Source organism: Schistocerca cancellata, chromosome 10 (assembly GCF_023864275.1).
Source record: "Schistocerca cancellata isolate TAMUIC-IGC-003103 chromosome 10, iqSchCanc2.1, whole genome shotgun sequence".
In the NCBI taxonomy this organism is placed as follows: Eukaryota; Metazoa; Arthropoda; class Insecta; order Orthoptera; family Acrididae; genus Schistocerca; species Schistocerca cancellata.
Window position 1 is genome coordinate 186,821,030 of NC_064635.1, and position 27,833 is coordinate 186,848,862.

General features: G+C 45.3%; 1 protein-coding gene across 1 annotated transcript; it reads right to left on the reverse strand.

The window, feature by feature from the left end:
• Window positions 1–477: 477 nt before the first annotated feature.
• LOC126106233 (zinc finger protein 227-like) lies at window positions 478–27,833 on the reverse strand. Its single transcript, XM_049912461.1, has 2 exons — window positions 27,405–27,833; window positions 478–585 (listed from the first exon to the last, which is right to left on the reverse strand). The coding sequence occupies exons 1-2, from the start codon at window positions 27,831–27,833 to the stop codon at window positions 478–480; spliced, it is 537 nt and encodes a 178-aa protein (XP_049768418.1).

A 27,833-nucleotide genomic window follows, 5' to 3' on the forward strand; every position in this document is an offset into this window, starting at 1 on the left:
TGAGCTATCCCGAGTTTATTCTCCGGTTACGCGTTGTTCCCGTTTCGTACAAAGCCTTTTTAACGCTATCCCGTGAATAGCACTTAACGGCTGCTAACCGGAGACTGTACAACCGGCCCTTGATGGTGTATTCTGTGACAACACGCCCTCACAATCCATCTCGTGAAGTGAGCATTGTTATAATCATCATCATACGGATGCAGTAGTTGATATTTTAGCCTAATACAGGATCATCACCAATGTTCCTGTTCCTCCGTGTTAATACATGAGTGCTACTTCGGGTTGGATCTTTTTTGTGAACGTCTTGTGACACGCTTCAGACACATAAGCATGGATCCCTGTGTGCACACGTAAATGTGCGTTCAGGACGCTCTTGGTTTTGAATGTCATTTGACGTACGTGACAAATATGTGGACGTTCGCGTGTGTGCAGAGATGAGTGTTTCTTGATCGCAGCGCTGACTGTCAACGTTTCCTGTCACGCCTCGCACGAATAAGGACGATTATGGCTGGCGTCACCAGTGGGTACTCGTGAATGTTGCTTCAGGGTTGAACTGTGCGAGAATGTCTTGTGGCAGATGTCACAGTTTTAAGGTCATTCACCAGCGTAGAGTCCGATCAGGATACGGTGGATGATGTGCAGTGGCTAGTTTTCCTCCAAGGCACCGGGCGAGTTCATTCGTTTGTTCGGAGGGAGGCGACCTACTAGTGTTTCCCACCTTTCGGCTGCTCAGTAATGACAAAATCGAGGTGCACGTCCTGCAATCTTTCTCCAACGATTTTACAGGAAGCACTTGATAAAAAAAAATCATTTTTGATTTGCTTGTAGGTTCATGTGCCAGGCTCTTTATGATGTGCCCATCACTTCGTTAATGGTCATAGTTATTGTGATAGTTACATGGAAGTAAAACACACCGCGAAATCCGGAAAAATTTGCGATGAAAAACAGAGGCCACTAAGATTTTGCATTTGGTGCATATTACACATTAAGTTGTTGCGTATGAAATTTAGCTAACATATTGAATATTTATGTAAGTCTGCACGCTTTTGTGGCCGTTGTCAAAAAAATGGTTCAAAAGGCTCTGAGCACTATGGGACTTAACATCTATGGTCGTCAGTCCCCTAGAACTACTCAAACCTAACTAAGGACAGCACATAACACCCAGTCATCACGAGGCAGAGAAAATCACTACGAGAACGCTACCGCACAACCACGAGCTGCGGACTGTGGCCGTTGTCACCGAAGTTAAAATCTTCTGGGTTATTAGGCCGCGTCATGTTCTGGCAGTAGTGGACACCAGAAGATCCTGCGGAACATCAGAGCAGAGGGGTCGAAACGTCGATCATTTTAGAAGAAACATGACGCGGCCTTTAGACTTGCACCAATCTAGAGAAAACTGATCCGAAATGACGAGGACAACACAACACGCAGTCCCAGAAGGGAGAAAATCTCCAGCCCGGCCGGGAATGGAACCCGGGCACGTTTGCATGGGAGGCGAGCACGTTACGGCGAGTATCCACAACATTCCTCATATTCCAGAAACGGTTTGAGGTATCGAAATGGGATTTTGGCAAATGGTAACCAGCAAGGAGGACAGTATTTATGCCGTTATTATGTAAAACGTCATAGCCTACCGTGTAATTCTACACTACAGACCTTTTCGATGATACAATGAAATTTTTAAGGGCCATCGATGGCTCGTGAAATGATGTGGGCTTTGCAACAACATAATTGAAGACATTATACGTTTGGTGTTATGTGATGTCCTTAGGTTAGTTAGGTTAAAGTAGTTCTAAGTTCTAGGGGACTGATGACCATAGATGTTAAGTCCCATAGTGCTCAGAGCCATTTGAACCATTATACGTTTGTATCGAGAATGCGTTTTTTCATAAGCTACTGACGTTACTTTCCTCAGCTCCTCACTTAATAAAATTAAACCACTGTTTCAGAATTCTCTGTCTGCACAACATGTTGGTGACGTGAGACTGTGTAAATTTCGTTGCATTTTGCAAAAGACGCAGATTTTAACATCGCAACCAGAGAAATGAGTAGATTTTACTCAGAATTCACCACTCATGACACTTCTATGGCAATTACAAGTGGTTAACAAGCAAGGCCAAAGTAAATCGCTGCATCTTCGGCAGAATTATTTTTATATACTAACCAAATCAGAGTTGGTAGTATATCTTTTTGAATGGTGTGGGTGTTGAGGGGCCCTACTTCATATTTTAAAAAATGTGAGCGTAGGCTTCATTTTAGAATGGCACTTCCCCCTCCACCGCTTCGCACTTCCCCTACAGTGCCTGTCCGCATCCCCCACCATTACCGCCCTCGCCATACGTGACGTGCCATTTGCGCATCTACCTGCCATGGCATTCTGCGCGGGCTCTACACTTGTGAATGTTGCCTCAGTCTGCACTTATCTGAGAATGTCTTGTGACGCACTTGACACATATGAGGACGTTCACCTACGTGCAGTCTTATGTGCTCCTTCAGGGTGGTCGTGGTTAGAAAGGTCTCGTGACACACGCCACATACTAAAGGATGTTCACCCCTGTGCAGATGTGAATGCTGCTTCAGGCGAGTGTTTTTTGTGAACGCTTTCTTACACTTCACCACATAAGGAGTTATCCCAGTGTGCAGATGTAAATGTGCTTTTAGGTGGGGCTTGGTATAGAATGTCATCCGTCGTACATACCAAATATATGGACTTTCGCCCATATGCAGAAATGGGTGCTTCTTGGGTACAGTGCCACTTGTGAATGTTTTGTGACACACTTCACACACACACACACACACACACACACACACACACACACACAATGTCCGATCCGTGCATGCAGACGTAATTGCTCTTTCGTGTCGCTGTTCCGTGGGACTGTTTTGTGACCACACCGCAGGAATGTAGAAATTCAAGACTGTCCGTGTGATTGTCCTCCTTCAGGTCCTGCAATTTTGCGAATGTCCTTCTGCAGATGGTGCTGCTGTGTACATAAGTATGGTCATAGGATGCTTCCTTGTTAGTGCTGCACTGTATGACAGCAAGTCGTCATTTCTGTTGACTTCCATGCCAACAGGGATTATACTGGAAACTATGGAAAAAATTGTGTCAAATTTGTTTCACAACAATACACACTACAAATGAAAATTATAGTAACACTAACAGGGCCCTACATCCTCATGCGGAATATTTAAATGCCTCTGTGCGTGCTGTAATTAATCTAATCTTGTCCTCATGATCCACATGCAAGCAATATACAAGGGGTGGTAGTATATTCCTGGAGTCGCTTTAGACATGGAAATCGAATTTCATGTGATATGTTTAGTACCCAAATTTTTAAATATTTTTCATATTTATCTCATTTTTTTAATACAAGAAGGAGGACAGATTTCAATAAATGAAGTGTGCCCTCTTTAGAAAATAAAACACAGTGTATACACTGATTAGCCAAAACTTTATGACCATCTTATTAATAGCTTGTTTGTCTGTCTATGGAACGAAATTCATCACTGATTCCATGTATAAGGGATTCAACAGTTTGTTGGTAGGTTTGTGGGGGTATGTGGCATTAGATGTCTACGCACAGGCCATGTAATTGGCGTAAATAGCGAGCCGCTTATTTGAGTGCGCAGTGATGGCGCCCAATAACGACCCAGATGGGTTCTATAGGATTTACAGCAGGCGAATTTAGTTGACGAGACATCAACGTGAGTTCACAATAATGCTCCTCAAGCCACTGGAGCATGATTCTGGCTCTGAGACATTGTCAATTATGCTGCTGACAGGTGACATTGTCATCTGGAAAGACAACAAGCATGAAAGGGTGTAAGTGGTTCGCAGCAGTCAACATGTCTTCAGTCATTACCACAGGTCCTCTGCAAGCCCATAGCATAAAACTGCTTGCAGCAGCCCGCATCCATGGACCACTGCACGTTTCGAGCCGACGTTCACCTCAATGACGGCGTTTGTAGAGATGACTGTTGACCTAGTGCAGCAAAAATGTAATTCACCAGAGGAGTCGACATGCTTCCATTGATCGACGGTCGAATTCCAATGACTCCATGCCCACTGCAGAATTGATGATGTCATTGGATCACCCTCTGAACACATGGGGGGTGAGTAGCATGACAAAAAGAACATCACCTCACATTGCAGGTTGCCAATGTCAGGGACAAGCATGAATTCAGAGAGAGGCCTAGAGTTCTCTTTTGATTGACAGCTCCTTAACCTATTGTTCCGCTAAGTGGATTATAGCCCCTGGCGATAACCAGTCCTTCTGAGAAACCACCCTACCCCTTCCCTCCCTGTCCTCCTCCCCATCCCCCTGGGAATTTCCCTAGTTGATACAACACATTTCCAGGCCTGAGTTATTTGAATAGCTCCTTCCCACTCTTTCAATTTCATTGATTAATTAATTAAATCGATCAATTAATTAAACCTTCTGTTGTAACTGCGACCAGGACGGTCGCAGGGTAGCAATGACGGAAGGCACGGCAGGACCCGTGGAGAGGCCCGCAAACAACAACACAACGGAAGAGGATGGACACGACCAATGTAGGACGGAACGAATACAACAAGACCGAACAACAGAGTCACAAGGAAACAAACTCGTACACGAGCCAGGAAGTAAGCAGTCTAGCGCAAAGCGAGGTGTAAACCGACGTAAGCGGCATTAGACTGACTGGCTGAGCGAGTGGCCGGCGTTTCAGTACGCTATCAGGGGCGCCGCTTTGGCTGCAGGGACCACATGTTGCACTGTGGCAACCCCACACTAAAAGCAAGCCAGGAGGTGCGCGCCGCCACAGCTTAGGGCGCAGTGGTGCAGAGACCTCTATGGGTCTTCGACGTCCATGACGTATGGCACGGATTCAAATTACATGGTGCGCGGTGACAGATCCCTCCCCCCTGAAACTTGCGTGTGGGGACGGAAACGCCCCAGACGGTGCCGAGGTGGGTGGCAGTGGGAAGAGGAACTGGGCGTATCAGCCGCTAGTGGCGGGGAGGAAGGAACGCCCGAGGTATCCACGACAGCCTCCAGGGCGGGGGAGGGAGCCGCCAGTCCACCTGGATGCAGAGAGGGCCGGCGGCAGGCCTGCGGGGAGACGGCAACCGGGGGCTGGGACGGTGACTCGAAGACCACGTCCAAGCCCGAAGGAGGTAGGGAAAGAGGCGGCGGTGCTAGTCCCGTGGCAGCATGGGGGTGGAGCCGATTATGATGGCGACGCTCCAACCCTTTCGACGTCTGCATCGACGTAACATGCCACCCATGGGCCGCGGTGTCCAACCCGCCTTGCACCCGTACTCGCGGGCCCACACGGCCGAGCCGGGGGCATACCGCTACGAGGGCCAGGAGTGGGGGTGGGAGTGGGGCGGCAGCAGCAAATGGAGCAGGGTCCACGGCTGTCACCCATGAAGGAGCTCTGCCGGACTGCGACTGTCAATTGGCATAGAGCGATAGGTGCTCAAAAACAGGGTGAGGGCTGACATGGTTGGAGATGTGTCGACCGCCTTAGTCAACTGGTGTTTAAAAGCGCGGATAAGCCTCTCCGCCAGGCCAGTGGACGAAGGGTGGAAAAGGGTGGCTATGGATATGCTTGATACCATTGGCCTGACAGAGGTTGTGGAAGGCGGATGCTGTGAATTGGGGACCATTATCTGAGACCAACATGTGGGGCAGGCCTCAATGGCGAGAACCTGGGCCAGAGCCGTGAGTGTAGCCTCCGTGGTGGTCGATGCCATTCGGACAACATACGGGTATTTGGAGTAGGCATCAACGATGAGTAACCACATGGACCCCAAAAACGGTCCCGCAAAATCGTCATGGATGCGATCTCAGGGCCGGCAAGGCACAGGCCAGGGTGCAAATGACTGAGGGGGGGCTTGCCTGGTGACGTGCACAGACAATACAGCCACGGACCAGGCGCTCAATATCGCCATCACTGCCAAGCCAATACACATGCCGGCGAGCCAAAACTTTCATATGGGACATACCCCAGTGTAACAAACTGGGCACCCGAAGCCACAATTCCGGAGGGATGACCACCCAGTGGGCTTCTGACTCCGAGGCCAACAGAAGAGCATCATCGACCACGGAGAGAGCCTGTGGGACAGGTGGCGCCACGGGCTGAAATTGAACTGCATCTGACATAGGACAGCCACTCGTGGACCACATAGTTGAGAACTTTCCGCAAGACAGAGTCACGGCGGGTAGCCACAGCAACGTCAGCAGCCATAAGAGGAAGACCGTCCAGCGCATCCTGGCGGGCGGAATCAATGTGAAAGCAGAGGACCTCCTGTTAGTCAAAGGCAGGATTGGGGCCCGCTGGGAGACGTGACAAAGCGTTCGCATTAGCGTGGTGGGCGGTGGGCTTATACCAGATGGTGTAAGTGTAATTATGTTAAAACAATGCCCAGCGCTGGAGACGTTCAGCCGTCCGCTCGGGAAGGTGAGTGTGACTCCGAAAAATGTAACCAAGGGTTTATGGTCCATCAGGAGGGTGAACTTGGCTCCAAAGAGATAGGAATGAAATTTTTGAACGCCGAACATGATCGCCAGGGCCTCCTTCTCAATTTGGGAGTAGTGCCATTGCGCCGGGGTCAACGTCTTAGAAGCATAACAGCCACAATCAAGGGGCAGTCCGGAGAGAAGGGAGTAAGGCAAGGGGCGGACTTCAGCATCGCCTTTAAATGGAGAAAAGCCTGGTCACAGGCAGGAGTCCAAACAAAAGGTACCCCTTTGCGATGCAAGCGATTGAGGGGTTGAGCAATGGAGGCAGCCTGGGCAAGAACTTTAAGTAATAAGTAACCTTGCCCAGAAACACCTGCAGTTCCAATAAGTCCTTGGGACGAGGAAGGGCCTCAATGGCATTATGACATTATGACCCGAAGGGCGAATGCCATCTTTGCTAAGCCAGTGGCCCAAGTATTCCACTTCCGGTTGAAAAAAAAAAAGAAACAACACTTGTCCAGCCGTCAGTGTAGACCAGCAGACTGCAAAGCGTGAAATAAGGCGCTGAGGTTTTGCAAATGTTCCTGGCGGGAACGCCCGGTGACCAAGATGTCATCCAGATAATTCACACATGCAGAGATAGACTGGGTAAGATGCTCCAGGAATCACTGGAAAATGGTCGGCGCTGAAGAGACACCAAAGGGAAGGTACTGGTACAATCCGAAAGGTGTATTGATAACCATGATGTTCTGCGATTCGGCAGCCAAGGGCAACTGGTGGTATGCCTCAGCCAGGTCGATCTTGGAACAATACTCTCACCCAGCAAGCTTGGCAAGAAGGTCGTCCTCTCGGGGAATGGGGTAAGTGTCAACAAGGGACTGAGCGTTGACTGTAGAGCCGAAGTCGCCACGTAGCTGAAGGGTCCCATTGGGTTTCCGTATGACCACCAGTGGTGTCGCCCATGCACTATACGTTAGAGGTTCGAACACGCCGTCGGCCTGGAGCCGATTAAGTTCCTCCTTGACCGCTGGCCGAAAGGCCACAGGAAGGGGCTGGGCCCAGAAAAAGTGAGGCTGTGCATCTGGCCGGAGGGTGATGTGCACCTGAAAGCCGGAAGCACATCCGAGATCCGGTGGAAACAATGATGCAAAAGCGGAGAACAGATCATCCAAGCCCTGAAAGGGAACAGCCGTGGAAACGACGATAACTTTGTCGGAAATTGAAAAGCCAAATAGTTGAAACGCATTCAGGCCAAAAATATTCGAAGCCGACGGATGGTCGACGACAAAGAGGGGTAAGGAGCCGCGGAACACGCTTGTACGTCGCCTGGACGACGAACTGGCCACGAAGGGGAATGGAACCGTCTCCGTATGCGACCAAACGGCGAGAGGGAGGCGACAACGCAGGGCAGCCCAGCCTTGTATATGTCGCCATATTAATCACGGAGACGGTGGCCCCAGTGTCGACCTGAAAACTGACATCCTCTGTGAAAATGCGGAGCGTGAGGAAAAGCTTCCGCGCTGATGGGTCATCATGCGGGACGACCGATTGCAGAGCATGGATGGTATCTTCAGGCCCAGGAGGGGCAGGACTGGATCGAGTCGAGCGACTACGACAAACCGATGGTACGTGGCCCTCCTTGTTACACAGCGTCCACGTTTTCCAGCGGTGGGAAGAATCAGTCTGCAAATGGGCAGTAACGCACTATGGGCAAGACGGAAGTGGGCCGCACAACCAGCGACGAGGGGCGATCGAAGGCGCCGATACCACAGAGAGTCCCGACGGCGCTGGCCCCCGTCGGTCGGGCCACGTTGACGTCCCGAGGGCGGAACCCGCCGGGACGCCATGATCGCCGCCATCTGCGGTCGCGCCATAAGACGCTCGTTAGCCGCTTGAGCAATTTCAAAGGAGTGGGCAATGCGGAGGATCTTTTCCGAGGAGGGGTTATCGAGTTTCAGTGCCGCAGTACGGACCTCAGGGTCGGGAGCCGGCTAAACCACCACATCTTGGATCAGGTAGTCCGCATACGAAGCCTTACACTGCTGATTGGTGCACATAAAATCGCATCGACGGCCGAGACGCTGCAAGTCCGTGACCCAGGAATGATATGATTGACCAGGCTGTTTATGGTACTGGTGGAACTCCAGCCGAGAGGCGACCACATGGTAGCATTGCGAATAATAGTTTGTCAGCAAAAGGCACACCTCCTGGAAAATGGTAGCCTCAGGATCGGACAATGGTGCCAACTTGCGGAGAAGAAAGAACTTGTCTGGAGAGGCCCAAGACAAAAACAACGACCGCTGCAAGGAGTCCTCCGTGAATTGAAAAGCCATGAAATGTTGTTTGAGCCTATGTAAGTGGGTTTCCCAGTCCTCTTTAGCGTCATTAAAGGGTGGAAATGACGGCGGACGCGGGAAAGCATCGGACACCCGAGGACCCTGAAGCTGGTGCGGTAACGCGTCCCCGGCATCGACTTTGTCCGTTTGCAACTGCTGCGACTTTTGTAAGATGTCCAACTGGGGGTGCTGCTGCTGCTGCTGTTGCTCCAGCAGACAGACCAACTTCGCCTCCATACCAAGAACGACCACCGTTTACCTCGTCGCCAAAATGTTGTAACTGTGAGCAGGACGGTCGCGGGGTAGCAATGACGGAAGGCGCGGCGAGACCCGCGGAGAGGCCAGCGAATAACAACACAACGGAAGAGGACGGACGCGACCAACGTAGGACGGAACGAATACAACAAGATCGAATAACGGAGTTACAAGGATACAAACTCGTACACGAACCAGGAAGTAAGCAGTCTAGCGCAAAGCGAGGCGTAAACCGACGTAAGCGAGATTAGACTGTCTGGTTGAGCGAGTGGCCGGCGTTTAAGTACTCTATCGGGGGCGCCGCTATTGGCCGCTGGGACCACGTGTTCCACTGTGCCGCCCTCACACTGAAAGCGAGCCAGGAGGCGCGCGCCGCCACAGCTTAAGGCGCGATGGTGCAGAGACCTCTATGGGTTTTCGACGTCCATGACTTCTGGCGCGGATTCAAATTCCGCGGCGCGCGGTCCCAGACCCTCTCCCTCTGGGGAAACCCCCAGCCCTCTGCCTCCCTCCTCACCTGGAAACGGCGGGAAAAATACGCAGTTGACTGGCCATTTACAGGAAATCAATTGCAGTGTATGAAGTATTGTTTCAAGAATTTCTGGTAGAAAAGCCAATATCTGGAATACTGTTTATTTAAACAGTTTATGGGATACAGGGCAGTGTTTGAAATACAGTTTATTTATTTAAAAAATTTGTTGGGAAAGCGACTGCAGTGTATGGAATACTGTTTATTTGAACAATTTGTAGATGATAAGGCAGTGTCCTGTTTATTTAAACAATTTGTGGATGGTAAGACAGTGTGGAGTACCTAAACAATTGTAGCAATTTTTTATTTCGATCACAAATGGAAACACTGAGTTGGATTAATTTATATTCGTTGCTGGAGTCAGGGATATTAAGGTACTTATTTTTTATTTTTCTCTTTTTTCGAAGCACACTGCTGTCTAAGCACAGACGGGGAAATCAGAACAATTACATGTCTAAAATTTCATGAGATATCTCGAAACTCACAACAGATCGTGAAAAAAAGAAAAACACAGACACACAGCAAATCGAATATCTATAAGATTCCCCCCGAATTCGAAGTACTGTCATAGAAACGAGAAAAATGGCTGGAATTTTCGGTGGATTTTCGATGCCCTACAAATGCTGGTCTGGAGATATTCTGAAGCCACAATGGCGAGTGGGGTACAGCTTCCCACCTGCCCAAACCAGAGGAGCCTCGTCTGCTTGGACTTGTCTCTGACCATTCGCACAAAGAGGACATCACATCACTCTCAGACATCATGGAACTTTCTGCAGATACCTTGCTCTGGCCCCATCCTGTTCTAACCAGTCTGTGGAGACTCCTATGCTCCCGACTCTCGGACATCGTGGAACGTCCCGTGAATGGAGCATTCTGATTGGCCCTTACTGAATTTACCCACCAAAATGCGATTGCCGGTGTGGGAGCACTGCCCGCCACTTTCTGCAGATGGACAAATTACTACAATTTCAGCGCCAAGCTGTTTTGTACAGATGGAAAAGCGTACAGCAATCAAACAGTCATACAGTTAAATAATGCAAAAGTGTTCTACACATCATGAATGGGCGAAGTGCCCGTTTGGTGTCCCCTGCGTGTTTGTCTATCGTCAGGGCGCCGCCACGAAGGTCAAAACCGTCCAATTTCCCATTCACAGATCACGTTACGAAATACTACCGACCGCAGACAGGATGTTGGCCTCCTTGGATCAACAAAGATTGGGAAATTCCAGACTCGCTTCCTGTCTGTCTCTCCCTGTTTGTCTGTGTAAGCCGACATCTCCAAACATGCAGAGAGAAGTTTTCATCTCTCCTCAGAGCACTGTGTTCCTAGTGGCTAATGCTGGAGACAAACGGAGAGTTTGACGCAATTTCGGCATCAAAAGTAGAGTGAAATAATTTTAACGAAATTTCAGTCTCCTACCTACACAGGGAATGACAATCATAGTACTAAAATCATATGTATTACTAAATCTATAAGGTGATATGTAGTATAAACCTGATATTTACAACTTCTCTGTGTTAATACTTTAAGAGACGTAGTAAGTGGCAAGGTTACTTTAAGGGAGTTCGAAGGTGAGGCGGCATCCTGTGTCAGAGGTGGATCTTAGCATTGCATCACAAATCAAAAATCAGTTTAATATTCTAGTCCTGTGATGTATGACATAACAGACATTAGGCTGATAAGAACAGATCTGTTTTACTTCATAAAGAAATACTTAGAGGAAATGTAGCCTAAGCCATATTGTTACAGGATTTTCACGACAAGTAACGATACTTTAGCGATGTGGCAGCGTCGATTTCTTCTGTCTTCGGAGAGAAATTGTATAAAAGCGAGAAAATTTACATTTTGTATGAGAAATCCGAGGCGTATGGTCAACAACATCAATTTCTCCGATTGGGTGAAGTGGATTTTTTTTAAATTGGGGGCAGGGGGTCTGTGTCAGGGTGGAATCGGTTAGAGCTACTGCTGCAGCTGTTTGTTTCACAGTGTACCACAGCTGGAGGCAGGGATGGTCACAAGGAGTCGGCGACTGTAAGTAACGGATTAGGCCGGCCTTTGTCAGGCAGTTAGGTATAAAGAACGCACCGATCTGTCTGTTCTTGCCAGTGGCAGCAGGTCTAGCAAAGTGGCCAGCGCGTCGGGTGAGTGGCCACGGAAGCAGACGTGTGTGTTGCGTGAGAAGATTCGGTGAACACTGGAGGTTGAAAATGATGGGATGCTTCCATTTTTAGACGTAATGGTTTATAAAAAACCAGATGGAACTTTGGGACACAGTGTTCACCGAAAGCCGACACACACAGATTGGTATCTGCATCCTAAGAGTTGTCATCCACCACACCAACGCAGTGGCGTCCTTAGGACTTTGGTACGGAGGGCATATGCCATTTCCGACGCAGACAGCTTAACCCAAGAACTTGAGCATTTGATGACTGCTTTTAAGGAAAATGGATACACCGAGAAACAGATTCGTCAGGCTATGGAATTTGGACCATCTCCGGAGGCGTACGAAGAGGAACATAGGTCTGTGGCCTATCTTCCTTATGCTGGAGGCTTATCGTTTAAGATTGGACGAATTTTCAGGGATTTTAACATTAAGAGTGTGTTCCGTCCACCTTCTAAGATTAGGGCTCTGCTCGGCTCTGTGAAGGATGATTTGGGGCTTAGGAAACCCGGGGTGTACAAAATTCCGTGTCAATGTGGGAAAGCTTACGTTGGCCGTTCTATTCGCACAGTGCATGACAGGTGTGTGGAACACTCCCGTCATACGAGGCTACAACAGCCGGAAAAATCGGCAGTAGCGAAACACTGCCTAAATGAGGGACACAAAATGAAAATTGAGGAAACTGTTGTGGTTGCCAACATTTCCGGTTTTTGGAACAGTGTCTATAAAGAGGCGATTGAAATTAGGTTTGCTGATAATTTAATCAACAGAGACAATGGGTTTCCTCTTAGCAAAACGTGGATTCCTGTATTATCTCGCATCAAAACTGAACGTTCTTCGGTGCGGCCTTGATTGCGATATATCGTTGCCAGCAGTGTTTCACTAAGGGCGGCGCCACCTTCCTGTTTTGGAAGGCAGAAACCGTGATGGGCGGCGCATGCGCCGTGTACTGAACGCTGGCCTATATAGGACGTCGATTTGCAACCTGGCGTCAGTTCTCAGCGGGACTCATCAGCAGAAGCAGCATTTTACTGAAGATGGCGACTAGTTGGATCGCCGAAATATCGAGTCAAGTTGATTTTAGGATCCGGCGGCAAACCCGAAGAGACTTACATGACTTATTAGGCCAGGAAAGCCTACGTGATCAGATCACGGTATAATGTAGGTAGACAGGTAAAAATTGACACATACTCTTGAAATGACATGGAGTTTATTGAAAACAAAAAAGTGCACAAAATGACAGCAAATGGCGCTTCGTTTGAGACGAAAGCAATAATTACCATAACAATTGACATTTAGCAGAGAGGATGTCCTTTATAACAAAAACTTGGTATGTTGGCCGTCATTCATCAACAACAGCCAGCCGGAGTGGGCGAGCGGTTCTGGGCGCTACAATCTGGAGCCGAGCGACCGCTACGGTCGCAGGTTCGAGTCCTACCTCGGGCATGGATGTGTGTGATGTCCTTAGGTTAGGTAGGTTTAATTAGTTCTAGGCGACTGATGTCCTCAGAAGTTAAGTCGCATGGTGCTCAGAGCCATTTGAACCATTTTGAACCATCATCAACAACAACCCGGCTCTACGACATTTCCGTAGCCCGGCAAAAACTTACTATTGGCCTGTGGTGCCTCTGTTGCTCCCAGACAGCTGATTTGACGTCCTACCCCCGTTACAAAACACTCACGTTTAATACTGAGTGGGATCATTTGTGCCCGTGTGAACTAGAACTCTTAAGAAAATCCGCACTCTTCATTGCCTATTTCCTAATAACTTTTTCTTTTGTGTGACATATAATTAAATATAGGAAACATAAACCCAGTAAAGACAAGAGGCCAGCAATACAGTACACATTTCTTCAATCCTCAGTACCCAGCATTTTCTTCTCTCTAGTCTTGCTACAGCTTTACGCGGCGATCTTTCCTCTTTGTGAAATAATCCATTAACTCTTCAAAGTTCGTGAAATGCTTTGCTATATGAGGAATCGATATGTCGTTGTTTAGTAGTGAAAAAAGCTGTTAGCCTTTCTGAATTGTAGCAATTGTAACACACGCCAAATAAGCAAGACTGGTTTGGCATAAAATGATCATTTTTATGTACCTCATTTACCTAAATAACATGACAGAACGTAATTCACGAAATACCAATATCAAATGCCTGTTAGGCCTACTAATAGTAAAAAGTTTTACATTTGGAAATAGTTTCACAATTCATTCTTATGCTCCAGTTTCTCAAGCATGAGATCGAAAAGTAGTAGTGCGAAATTTTTATGTAAATCTGGAATCGTCATATTCATCCATATAATCTGTGTGATATGGCTCTGAGCACTATGGGACACAACATCTTAGGTCATAAGTCCCCTAGAACGTAGAACTACTTAAACCTAACTAACCTAAGGACATCACACACACCCATGCCAGAGGCAGGATTCGAACCTGCGACCGTAGCAGTCCCGCGGTTCCGGACTGCAGCGCCAATCTGTGTGATATCTCCATTCCTTTTTCTTCCTCTTCCTAGCATAAAATCTTATCATTAATAGCTCTATAACTATTCCTGCCATTGTCAAATTTATTCTCTGGTTAACTTCACTAACCCCGTCATAATCACCAGTTCAGGTATCCTGCATATATTATGTGAACGCGCCATTCCGAGAATACAACTTTACCAGCTGCTAACCGGCGACTGTACAACTGGCCCTTAATAGTGTGGCGATCTGGCAAACCATTTCTGTCAACATTTCATTTTCTTAGATACACCAAAAAGATAATACGTAATCTTTCCTACCTGTCGTTCCCGTTAATCGTTTATTTCCACTGTGGTAGCCTGAACTTACGGATTTTGCTAATAATTATAACAACGCTGATCATTCGCTCACTCAATCAACTACCTAAAAAGACAGCGATTGGCATTCACCCTTTCGGGGTTATTCGGCTCAGCGCATATAGCTCCGTCCGTTCTTGTCCGTAGAAAACCTTTTTTATTTCTAGGCACCACAGGGATTCCCCTAGCAGAGATCTCACGTACACTACATACGTATTCTAAAAATCAGCTATGATTCGTTCAGAAATCAACTTACAATGTGTTCAAAAATGTTCAAAAACCAACAAGGATGCATGTCAAAATCATATGAATAATCGATAGATCAATGTGTGCTGGGTGCAAGGCGCTATGTGAAACAAAGTTTATTTCTTCAAGAATGTGAATTTGGCGTCCCCTGAAATAGCCGCTAGGGCAGAAACCCCAGTCCCCCCCCCCCCCCAGGCTGGATCCGGGCCTGATGAACAATACCTGTTGTTGAGGGACGATGTTATGAACAGCACTGTACTGCATATCAGTACGCTTCCATTATGAGGTCAGACAATCGCCGTAGACTTTCAACTACACGGAACCCCACAACCAACAATCACAAGGATTTCAGAGTACGGACTTGTGAGGCCAAGCATGACAGCGGGGCTCAGCGAGCGGTACTTACCAAGCGACGTGTGCAAGAAATCTCTCACAGATTTTGAAAATCAGATGGAGCATCAAACCTGCATAAACGTTGTGCCTTCCAGAAAGTGTTTAATAGTCAGGCTACAGACGATGCGATTCTGTAACATACCAGCGTACCTTGCAACCATTACACTGACGATTTGAAAAGCAGTGCCCTGCATTTCCTCAGAGAAAAATAGTCCAATCATGACTGATGTGGCAAATCCACACCACACTGTGACTTTCTCGTCATGCAATGGTGTTTCAAGGACAGTCCTAGGATTTTCAGTAGCCCAAACTCTGCAGTTGTGGTGTTGACAGAGCCTCGGAGTGAGAAATGGGCTTCGTTGTTCCACAACACGTTAGATAACCAACCGTCGTCGTCCCCCATTTTTTAGAGTGCCCACACCACAAATGCTCTGTGTGTCAGAAAACCGGTCGCTAACAGTTCAGTATAACGCTGGATTTTGAATGGACAGCATTGGAGGGTACACCTTAGTGATCTCCAAAAAGTATTTCATGGAATGGCGGTGAGACGAGCGACTTGACAAGCACTGACTTCACCATGCAGAGATGAACCCGCTGATGTCTCCATTTCCTCCTGAACTGTCTGAGAAGCTTCATGATTACTTTCATCACAACAACACTGGTCACAAGGTCTTTACCCATTCCAATTCCCTTCTTACTGCGATAGGATCATAAAGCTGCTATAGCTCCATTCTGATAGTAAAACCTCACTACCAGTGCATTTCCTGGTAAAGTCAATATGCGACCACTGCTGGTGCATCTGTCCAAAAAAAAACCGACAACACGCATTCATATAATTGATTCACCTAGATGGGCAATTGATGCACCTTCTTCAGTGTGGATGCACGAGTATGTTAGCCCTCTTGTGGGAATCTCAGAGTATCAGGCGTGCAGGAAATGGATAGGGACTAAGAATAGGTGGCCCTTAGAGGGTGTATGCATCAGCCATGAGGCATGCTGAGATAGTCCATGCAGTTGCGAAACACTGTGCCCCAGATGGCGCTGTGGTTAACGTACCTGCTTAGTAAGTAGGAGATCATGGGTTCGAATCGTGGTATGATTATCATTTTCACTTATCGCCACTGATTCTGCATAAGGTCCTGATACAGCTGACATCAGCTGACCTTTCCTTTTTTTCCTCCCTACCTTCACCTTCAGTTTACATATTATACACGATTTTCAAGTGGCGTCACTGATGTATTGCCATCCAGTGTCATCTGCTGGCAAGTTTTTGCACTCGTTTTTGGCTTCAATAAAACCCCACGTCATTTCAGGTATGTGGGTGAATTTTTACCTTACACTATTCCAAGAATTTGTGTATTTTCAAATGTTTACCCACTTTTGGGTCAGAAGTATCCAATGGGGAGTCACCTACATGCTTGCTGTTTGCAGTTCTTTACTGATACAAAGTGTCTTCGGTATATGACCAAAAGGAATAACCAGAATAATTACAAGAATATACCTCACATTCATGGTCACATCACGACCTCTCCCTCCCCCCCCTCCTCCGCCCAAGATCCCAATAGATCAACTAGAAAGTACAGGGTTATCCAAGTACCTCTGGCATTTCGCAAAACTACACTGCATTCAGGAAATAGACATACATCAGTAGTACGGTAATGGGGATCCAAGGACTATTCTGATTTCAAATTCATATGCAAATTAATTAAATGATAATGTCATGTGTTTTCCTCAGCTGGCCTCTGGGTCCCTGCCCCATACCCCCCCCCCCCCCCCCACCTTGCCTCTGACAGATCACCTCCACCACCTACCCTATTGCTTGGAATTTCAAATTTTTTGGGGAAATTTCGATTTTGATGGGAATTTCTTTGTCACATGGCTGTGATGAGGTCCCACAAGAGTTAGAAGGAAATTAAAAGTGGTGGTCTCCTTTCCGGGACTCGAACCCTGGTCCCTCTGGACAGAAAGCCCAAGTGCACCCCCAACACATGGAAACTGTTCAGATGCAGAAGAGGAAGGTTAGATTAGTGTACGTTATTTATTTTGGTTGGGAAACTGAAGTAAAGACCGGTCCCAATTGCGCAAATATATGCATAGCGCTACATAAGGAGCGCCTAAAATCGCAAAACACCTCAAAACTTGACGATGTTATACAACTGACGTTATCCCGCTGGGAAAAATTTTCACTATACAGCTTGAAACTAGTGCAGACGTACTGAAACCCTATTCTTCACCTACAAGCTGGTGGGAAACAGGCTTGAGTGGAATGTACTATCTTTAGTTTTTGGTGGGAATTGTGTTCAACTGACGAGTTGCTGGTGTTGCACAGATATAAGTTTAAAAAGTTTATTATCTGTAAGCATACAGCTGAGGACTGTAACTCCTGCTGCATTGCATGATGATCTTCCTGCAGCTCAGGTAATCGAAGCCAATACATGCTATCATAACTGATGGAAAATGCTCCACTGTTCTAATTACAAATCAAAATCGTCATGAAAAAATACCAGCCCTCATAATCAATAGGTGGTAGCTGAATGTGCATGCTCCTTGATGTATGGTAATAAACTGCAGAAGTTAGAGGCACTCTTACCTCTCCTCCTTTCTCCCTCTCTCTCCCTCCCTTCATCTATGGTCAGGATACAGGTTTTTTTCAAATAGCGAGCTGCTGACGGTGATACACCGCCCTTCCTCCCACTTGTTCACTTGGACACAGCCAGCAGCCAAGGTGCTAGAGTCTCTGACTGGCAGATCATATGGCAGGTTGCTCCAGGTGGTGGCTCTGCCATAATACTGGTGAACTACATAACAAAGTGACGCATGACGTTACCAAACCATGCACAGTGGGCAGTGGGCTCGCCCCCCTCCAGCCCGCAATCACATGCCATTCTGTGGTGGAGAACACTTTTACTTTACCACCTAAAGCCAGCATCTATTAAAAAATTAATTGAGCAATTTAATTACTTTGCATATCAATTTGATATCAAAATTGCACTTGGAGCCCCATTACCCTACTACTCATATCAACTGATAGAGGATCTCTACAAGTCTTCAACACACATTACAGTTTCTCCATATGAGCCCTATTGGTATCACAGAAACATGAGTGTATTTCGCTGTAGCAGAGGCTGCTGCTGCTGTGCTGAAAGGCATAAAGAAAGCGGCCTGCTTCGAAAATGTGGTCACTGGGTTGCCTATTTGCAGGTACCAACTAATTAAGTGCCACAGTATGGGGCAGATGACTTGTTTATATGCTCTGACATGACTGCCCACTCCTGAACAGTACACCATGGTGCATATGATGAACTGAAACTTGGAGGGGTACTCTATCGGCTAATGCGTGTCATTTCCCAGTGTTTCTGGTAGTTTTCAAGCAGTCGTCTTCTGAAGCCCAAGAGATACTTACGAATAACTCTGTATCCAACTTCTGGTTTACTGATCACCTTGGAAGCTGCGCTCAACACACATTTTCTTACTCGTATGGCCATATTAACAAGATGCGGGTAATGCGAAACCTTCTAGTAACTCTGCAAGGATGTGCTGCAGATATTCAGCGTACCCTTTATTACTTAATTGTTTGCTGAATAAATTACTGCCAATAACTGGATGAAACATGAGTAGACTCAAGCTGTTTAACCTCCAGATACTTTGATTGTCTTGCTGGTGGTACTAGAGTGTTGCAACACTCCTTGTTTGACTGGTTAGGACTCAACTACTAGAGGCACTTGTACTATCGAAGCACAAGTGAACATGTCTCTGCTCAATTACGTTTTCATTCGATGTCTGATGCACAGATTCAGGACATATGAATAATCGAACTTGACCAGTCTTAATTGAGATCTGTTTCTGTCTATCTCTTTCTCCCTTTCTCTTATCTCTTTTTGAAAAGTTTGTAAAGTGCAGTCAGCTCTAATAGAGGCTTTCATGACTGCCCCATCATTCATCAAGATTTCGTTCTCGGCTCCACGATACTCTAGAATACAGACATGTACTGTACTTCATATGCTGTGGGTAATTTTGTGACTCTTCCTGTCAGTGGAACGATATTTCTTTCTAGGTGGAGATGACACTGTACTTGAGTGCTTTATGTTAATGAATAAAACAGCAAGTTTATTGACTAATTTGGAAATCATAGCCCCCAAAACAGCTGTTTTACAGTGATGCAAAATTGTAGAAATTATAATATTTCCATTCGGTTACCTGACACTCTGCATTAACTACACAACCATTTAATTAATGTTTGAAGTTTGTATCAGGATAACATCAAAATTTGTTGCATATATCTAAGAATGTACTGCTTTTAATTCTTGTGAGGCATACTGAGATCACAAAAGGTCAGCTGTTGGAACATAACTGTTTCATATTCAGAATTAATTAGGAACTTCTCATACAGAAAAGTTAGGGTTTAACTTTCAGTACTTCGTACCTCCATTTAAAGAACACATACATGTATGTTGAGAAATTTCTGGGCGATGCATAGGCAGTAAACTTGCTGTTTTCATCCAAAATGGCAAAAATTTATTACAAATGGCTTTTTAATCCCTCCCATTTATATTAGATTACATACACTTTATTGTTCCATTGATCCAAAGAGAGGAGATCCAAAATGAAGTAGAACATGTCATAAAATAAGAGTAGATAATATTTATTTATAAAAAATAAATTTAAAAAATTGAAACATATTTTAAACTAAGAATAAATTACAAACTGGTCACAAAATATGTAAATGTATAGTACAGTGAGATGCATATGATAACTTTTATGCTATTGCAGCCATGCATCATCAAACAGAAAATCAGTGTACATCACTTAGTTAGTTAGTTACATTTCCATAGATCCTTTGAGTGATTCTTTTATCGAAATGACGTGGAAAGAGTAAGTTTACTGGATATGTACACATGATTAGTTCTGACATTAATGTTCATATTATCATTTTATTCCTACTGACGCAACTACACATAAAAACAAGATTTTTTTAATGGCTTTTGGTTTTGAAGTAGAATTTCGTCAGTGGAATAGAGTGAGTTGTCCAGGAGAAATGGTTCTGAATTGGATTTAAATCTTGATCCGCTACCTGTCAAACATTCTATGTTATAGATTATTTTCCCTCTAGTGTTGTAGGGATATACATCACTGGTGTTCTCAAATTGAGATAGATTGTTCCTGACGAATTTCACTAGCAAAAATATGTATTGTGACGAAGAAGTTAAAATACTTAGCCCCTTGAAGAGGTACCTACATGACGACCGTTGCTGAACACCACGTATTATTCTTACTGCACGCTTTAATGTAATCAATACTTTTTCTCCAAGTCATGAGTTACCGCAGAAAATTATTTCGTACGACATTATTGAGTGGAAATATGTAAAATGTGTCTGGAGGCAGATACGCTTGTTCTCAAGATTGGCAATTACACACACCGCAAAAATAACTGAACTTAATTGTTTGAGAAGCTCAGTAATGTGCTTGTTTCAGTTAATGTTTTCATCAATATGTATACCTAAAAATTTGAAGCATTCTGTACTACTTACAGGTTCCCGCTCATGTATTACATCAACTGTTCGTATGACACTTATTTCTTGTTCAGAACTGAATGTATTGTGTTATTTTCCTTTTCAAAATTTAGGGAGATTCCATTTTGAGAAAATCACTCAGTAATTCTTTGGAAAATGTTATTTACGAATTCTTCTATTGTTTTCTCTCTAATAGGATTTATTATAACACTAGTATCATCTGCAAATGTACCATTGTGCTTGCTGAATGTTAAGTGGAAAGTCATTCAAATATACATGTACCATATACTGTTCTCTTACTACACCAGAGATATGCAGAAGTCACATTTCAAGTAACACTCACGTTACTTGATAAGATTAGTAATACATACATCAATTACGTCTACTAAGAAATGGAGTAATACAGCTGGATACCAATAAATTCTCTTTGGTTCCTCTTAAGCTAAATTTTATGAGTAGTTTCACTTTTTATGGTTGCTGGTAAGTTATTGAAAGTATGTGTTCATGATTAATGGACGCCTTTGTGAACCATAGATCTTTATGAAGGTTGTTCTTACGTCTAGTCCTGATTAAATTAATTGAGCTGTTGGTTTGAGATAGAGATGTATTACCTATGACAAATAACATTAAGGAATAAATATACTGGAAAGCAGTAGTGTCCCCATTTCCTTGAACAGGTCTTCGCAAGACGTTTCTTCGATGTGCATACATTGTCATCACTCATTCAAATTGTTACTGCACTTGCATCCTCACGCCACATGGTTCCAGACAGACCCAGCATACGATTCCGTCATCGCTTCTATTCTCGGCCACAGGAAGTAGTGTGGGCCACCTGTCCCTTTCGGATCTGCTCACCCCATCTCACAATCTGTGATCGCTTATTCGGTTTCGCTAGACTCTAGTAATTATTGAGAGCTGTCTGCTATGAAGAAGGGAGAATCTTGAATGTCTGCCTCGCTGTTACGTTTGTTAGTAACCTCGTGTGCCCACAGCATCAGAGTCGGGGTGTCAAGATATTCTTTCGAAAGCAGAGTGGAATTAGAGAATTGCACCTGTTGGTGGTATACATCCATCTGACGTCTAATGAACAGCAATATAATACAAGTCCGCTGCAGATTTTCAAGTAGAATATCGCTGGCCACGATTTATTGCGATGAGATTATCTGTACTTCTTATCGTCTACCAGAACACATCCTCTTTCTTAAGTATCAAAATTTTGTCAATTTGTTAACGTAACTATTTCTAGACCAAAACTCCAATAGCTGACAAGTAGTCAACAGCTTGGGCTACCTTGTTCTCTCTCCACACAAACCCACTTTCCATGCTGGCATATTAGGGATCCCAAGCATTAAACATATCAACTGGAATGCGCGACTACCACATGAATAACTTAAGTTGATTAAAAACCACTCTACAATCGTTTGACAAAGTACCACTGATATGAAACGTCTTAGTCACAAGGAATGGCTCTAGAAGCTAGGAAACACACTATATAAATAACATCAACAGCTTCCACTTGTCTGCTTGCGGGTAATATGGAGCACACTGCCAAAGAGTTTTTTGTTGATATCTTCCACTCAGCGGATCACACTGCAGGACTTTCCAGTCAGAGCATACTCAGCTGTCACAGATCCATTAAGTAACAATGATAAAACATAGGATTTCGAAGATGGATTCTTTTCCAGTGAATTCATCCTTCCAGGTTTACATAAAACACTTTCCACGAATATAAATTCATAATTTTTTAATGATAAGTACCCAGTACGTTTAGTTTCCAGTACTGTGTATCTGCTTCGTAATTCAGGGGTCAAATATTTTGCATTTCCCATTATGTAGTTCTCATTTATGCAACGTCGTCTCTAAGAGCATGGAACAAGAAGATGTCATTGCTGCCACATTCTATGGCCAACATAACTATCTCATCTCGAGAAACAAAATACTCTTCACCATTTTTCCCACACATGCTGATCTTTGCAGTAACTGTGATTTATACTAGACGAGTATGAGTACAGCAAGAACTTACTGGGGATCTGTTATATTCATCTATATTTTCTGACACCATACCAACATCAACCATGCTGATAAAATGAGCATTGTTAGAACAACGGCCAGGTGGATGAAATAGCTCATACAGGGTAAACCTACCTAACTCCACAACATACTTAATTTCTTGATAGCAGCCACACTCTCTGTCCTCAGGAAAGGTGGGCCTCCTACACACAGTTCCTATCGTCCCCAACAAATGGCAGGAATGTCTTTACACTGGAACGACATTCTGTGCAGGAATAAATTCCTTGTCTGTAACAGGTAGTTCATTGTTGTGGGGGGGGGGGGGGGGGGGAATACGTCGTTTGCTGCGCTGATCCTGTAATACATACTCATTAAGGTAAGTTGTTCAGGTAAGTAGTCAGCTAGTCAGACACTTGTATGCAGTTGTATAATATGAATTGAATACACTTATCAGTCATCATTGTATTGTATTGTATGTTAACCGGGGACCTAGAAACGATGGAGAAGCTCCATCTCCACCGCAGCTGCAGTGGTCCACAATCCGACGACGACTACCGCAGTCCACTTCACCCCTCCGCCGCCCCACACCGAACCCACGGTTATCGTGCGGTTCGGCCCCCGGTGGAACCTCCCCCCCCCCCTCGCTGGGAACGTCTCGCACCAGACGAGTGTAACCCCTATGTTTGCGTGGTAGAGTAATGATGGTGTACGCGTGCGTGGAGAACTTGTTTGTGCAGTAATCGCCGACATAGTGTAACTGAGGCGGAATAAGGGGAACCAGCCCGCATTCGCCAAGGCAGATGGAAAACCGCCGAATAATCATCCACAGACTGGCCGGGTCACCGGACTTCGAAACAAATCCGCCGGGCGGATTCGTGCCGGGGACCAGGCGCTCCTTCCCGCCCGGAAAGCCGTGCGTTAGACCGCATGGCCAACCAGGCGGGCCTATTAGTCATCATAGTTGGCTTTAAATGCCTTATTAATAAATGATTCACTTAGCAAAACGACAACACCTCTTGAGTTTTGTGTCCATTTCAGAAACAATGGCTTCATCTGTAAGCAAATGTGTGAGAAAGGACAAGCCAAAAATGGGTTATGTGATCAAGAGAAGACAATCCTGTTCAACCGATGACTTTCGTGGAGCACTTTAGAAGGTCTTGGAAGAAAAGTGGTCATACAAAGCTGCTTAACGTTTCCCTATTACATCGAGTTCTTTAAAAGCCTATGTAGATTGCAGTAATGTTCACAAAGACAATGTGACCATTGGCAGAATGCATGCACCTTTTGGCCTTGCGAGTGAACTGGATGTTAACTTCATACGAGGTTGTCCAGAAAGTAAGTTCCGATCGGCCTCTAAATGGAAACCACAGTGAAAATCAGAAACATTTTAACAGTTAGCTACACTTTTCAGATACTTCTCTACATAGTCGCCGCTCTGACTTAGACATGTGGCAGAACGCTATAACAAATCTCCAACACCATCGCCATAAAAGGCAGCCACCTGTGCTTTTCGAGATCATTCTCTACGCTGGTCTATAGCGCGTAGCCTGCACCCAAGTGTTCTCTTCATATCCAGCATTTCATGTGAACAGGGATGATACTCAGCATGAGCCAATTAGGGCTGTGTTGTGGGTGATCGAACACTTCCCATCGAAACCGCTGCAGAAGTGTCTTCACTGCCCCTGCAGAGTGCAGCTGAGAATTGCCATGAAGAAGGAAGTGCGTGGCAGTTGTGTTAGGTGGGCTGCATTCATTCAGGCGAAGCCTCTCGGTGGGCCCTCATACTTGGCGGGAGACATCGTTGTTCTAGGTATGTTTACTCGCTCACAGTGCGCCCACAACTGAAAAGAGCGTCTTGATGCGATCGACAGTCATACTAGAGACACTACCCAACACGTCTGTGCAAAGCTTCATCGGGTTTTCAGTGTGGTATCCATTTCGCAATCAATCTGAACTTACTTTCTGGACAATCCTCATATTTCATAATACAAACGCATGAAACATTAAAATTATCCACGAACCATTGTAGCACAGAAGTCAAAGAATAAAAAGAAAGAGCTACGGCTGTGGAAAGAATAAAAGCACTTGGACTAAGTGTTGTTTCTGTCTGCGATGGTTCCATGAAAGTTGTCAGTCCATCAATTCACATGATGCACGGTATTTATGTGTAATATTCGTACAGAGGTTAGAGACAGCGACACCGATGCTGATAATGAATGAAATGTGCGTTATAAACTTTAAATATGCAAAAGAAAATTACCACACAACTAACCACATTATTACGAAGTTAACTATACAGGGTGTCCCATTTATCTTGGCCACCATAAGTGAGTGTTTTTCCAGATGTAAATTACAAAATGTTTCAAGCAAATGTTCTTTAGCCGTCACGGGGACATCAATTAGCATGATTCCCTTTGTTGTAGCTTGTTTTTTACAAAGATATGAACAGCAGTGTGGCTTTTTTAAAAGGCACCCTATACTTCTTATTTGGTAATTCATTTTCTCTCCTAAAGACCTATTCAAAAATGAATCACAATGTGCCATTCACTAAAACACAACGTTAATAATTACATAACACAACACTGACTTTCAGCACGGGATCACAAACTCGTCTACAAATGAAAATCGACTAAAAACATAACACAAAATTGACTTTGACTCTCTTGTACCATTGCCCAGGAGTAGAACATTCAAAGGTGTTCAAAGTGGTGACCCTGAACACCGATACACTAGTGCACTCGCTGAATGAAAGAATTACTTACTGCTTCCAGTGTTGCCTGCTGAAGAGAATTACAAGCTAGGATGATACGTTCCTGCATGTCCTCTGGAGTTTTTGAATATCGTGATATACAACGGCTTTAATGCATCCCCAAAGAAAAAAGTCCAGAGGATTTAAATCAGAAGACCTAGCAGACCAGTCCATATGGCAGGGTACCATCGGTTCAGGACACGACGTGCACGCAAGGCATTATGTGCTGGGCATCCAACGTGTTGATACCACATTAGCATTCTGGTTCTTAGCGGCACTTCATCCAGAGGAGAAGGAAGAATTCGTCTGAGGAAGTTGGCATACGCTGTGCCGTTTAGACTGCCATTGATGAAATAAGGACCAACAATTGTAGTACTAAGCATCCCACACCAGACGTTAACTCTCCATTGACGCTGATTTTCCAGCTGTCTAAGCCATCGTGGGTTGTCTCTGGACCAATAACGCATGTTCCTTGTATTTATCTGTCCTTTGTTTGAGAAGGAACATTTAACAATATATATAAATGACCTAGTAGATAGTGTCGTAAGTTCCATGCGGCCTTTCGCGGATGATGCTGTAGTATACAGAGAAGTTGCAGCATTAGAAAATTGTAGCGAAACGCAGGAAGATCTGCAGCGGATAGGCACTTGGTGCAGGGAGTGGCAACTGACCCTTAACATAGACAAATGTAATGTATTGCGAATACATAGAAAGAAGGATCCTTTACTGTATGATTATATGATAGCGGAACAAACACTGGTAGCAGTTACTTCTGTAAAATATCTGGGAGTATGCGTGCAAAACGATTTGAAGTGGAATGATCATATAAAATTAATTGTTGGTAAGGCGGGTACCAGGTTGAGATCCATTGGGAGAGTCCTTAGAAAATGTAGTCCATCAACAAAGGAGGTGGCTTACAAAACACTCGTTCGACCTATACTTGAGTATTGCTCATCAGTGTGGGATCCGTACCAGATCGGGTTCACAGAGGTGATAGAGAAGATCCAAAGAAGAGCGGCGCGTTTCGTCACAGGGTTATTTGGTAACCGTGATAGCGTTACGGAGATGTTTAACAAACTCAAGTGGCAGACTCTGCAAGAGAGGCGCTCTGCATCGCGGTGTAGCTTGCTCGCCAGGTTTCGAGAGGGTGCGTTTCTGGATGAGGTATCGAATATATTGCTTCCCCCTACTTATACCTCCCGAGGAGATCACGAGTGTAAAATTAGAGAGATTAGAGCGCGCACGGAGGCTTTCAGACAGTCGTTCTTCCCGCGAACCATACGCGACTGGAACAGGAAAGGGAGGTAATGACAGTGGCACGTAAAGTGCCCTCCGCCACACACCGTTGGGTGGCTTGCGGAGTATAAATGTAGATGTAGATGTAAATGGGACACCCGGTATAGTGTCATAGAATTAGCTATGCCATAGAGACGTTAGGTAGCATGCCGACTTTGTTTACTACATTTTATCATGAATTAGTAGAGCAATGTACCATTATCACATGTAAAATAGACAGGCTCTAGATTGGATATTTGTTTAGCTTTTTCGTTTACAATTCTTAATATCGTGAAGTTATTTAGGTTTACCCTATTAGCCTAACACAAGCTAACCACCAACTCTGATCGACATTGAGACCGATTCAGCCATATAAGCACAAACAGTCAAAGGACTAGACATGAGATCCCACGTTTCTGGTCTTTAGCCTCTTGTGGCACACGTTACAGCAACAAGGGCACTAAACTAAATGCACTTTCAAGTGTCTATTGAGGTTTGATCTATGTGAAAATTTCTTGTGGCAGACGCCGCAGCTGAATGGGCGTTCGCCAGTGTGCAGTCGGGCGTGACTGATCAGGTTGCTTCGGCGCGTGAATCTCTTCTGACACACCTCGCAGCCGTAGGGACCTTCTCCCGCATGCACAACTGAATGCGCATTCAGGGCGCTTGTGCTTACGAATGTCTTACGACACACATCACAAGCGTAGGGGCGTTCGCCCGTGTGCACTCGCGAGTGGATCTGCAGTTCCCTTCGACACATGAACGTCTTGTGACACACTTCACAGATGTAGGGACACTGGTTCACGTGTCGAAGTACGTGGTACCGCAAACAGTCGCTTCTTCGGAATGTCTTATGGCACATGTCACAACTGTACGGCCGTTCACCAGTGTGCAGTCGGAAGTGGATCTTCAGACTGGTAGTAGTTGTGAATGTTTTGTGGCACACGACGCAGGAATGCCGAATTTCTCGGGTATCCACGTGACTGTGCTCCATCAGGTCCTGAAAATGTGCAAACGTCTTTTTGCAGATGATGCAGCTATGCGCGAGTGGCCGTCCATCACTTTTATACTGATAGGATACTTCCTGGTCGGTGGAGCACTGCAT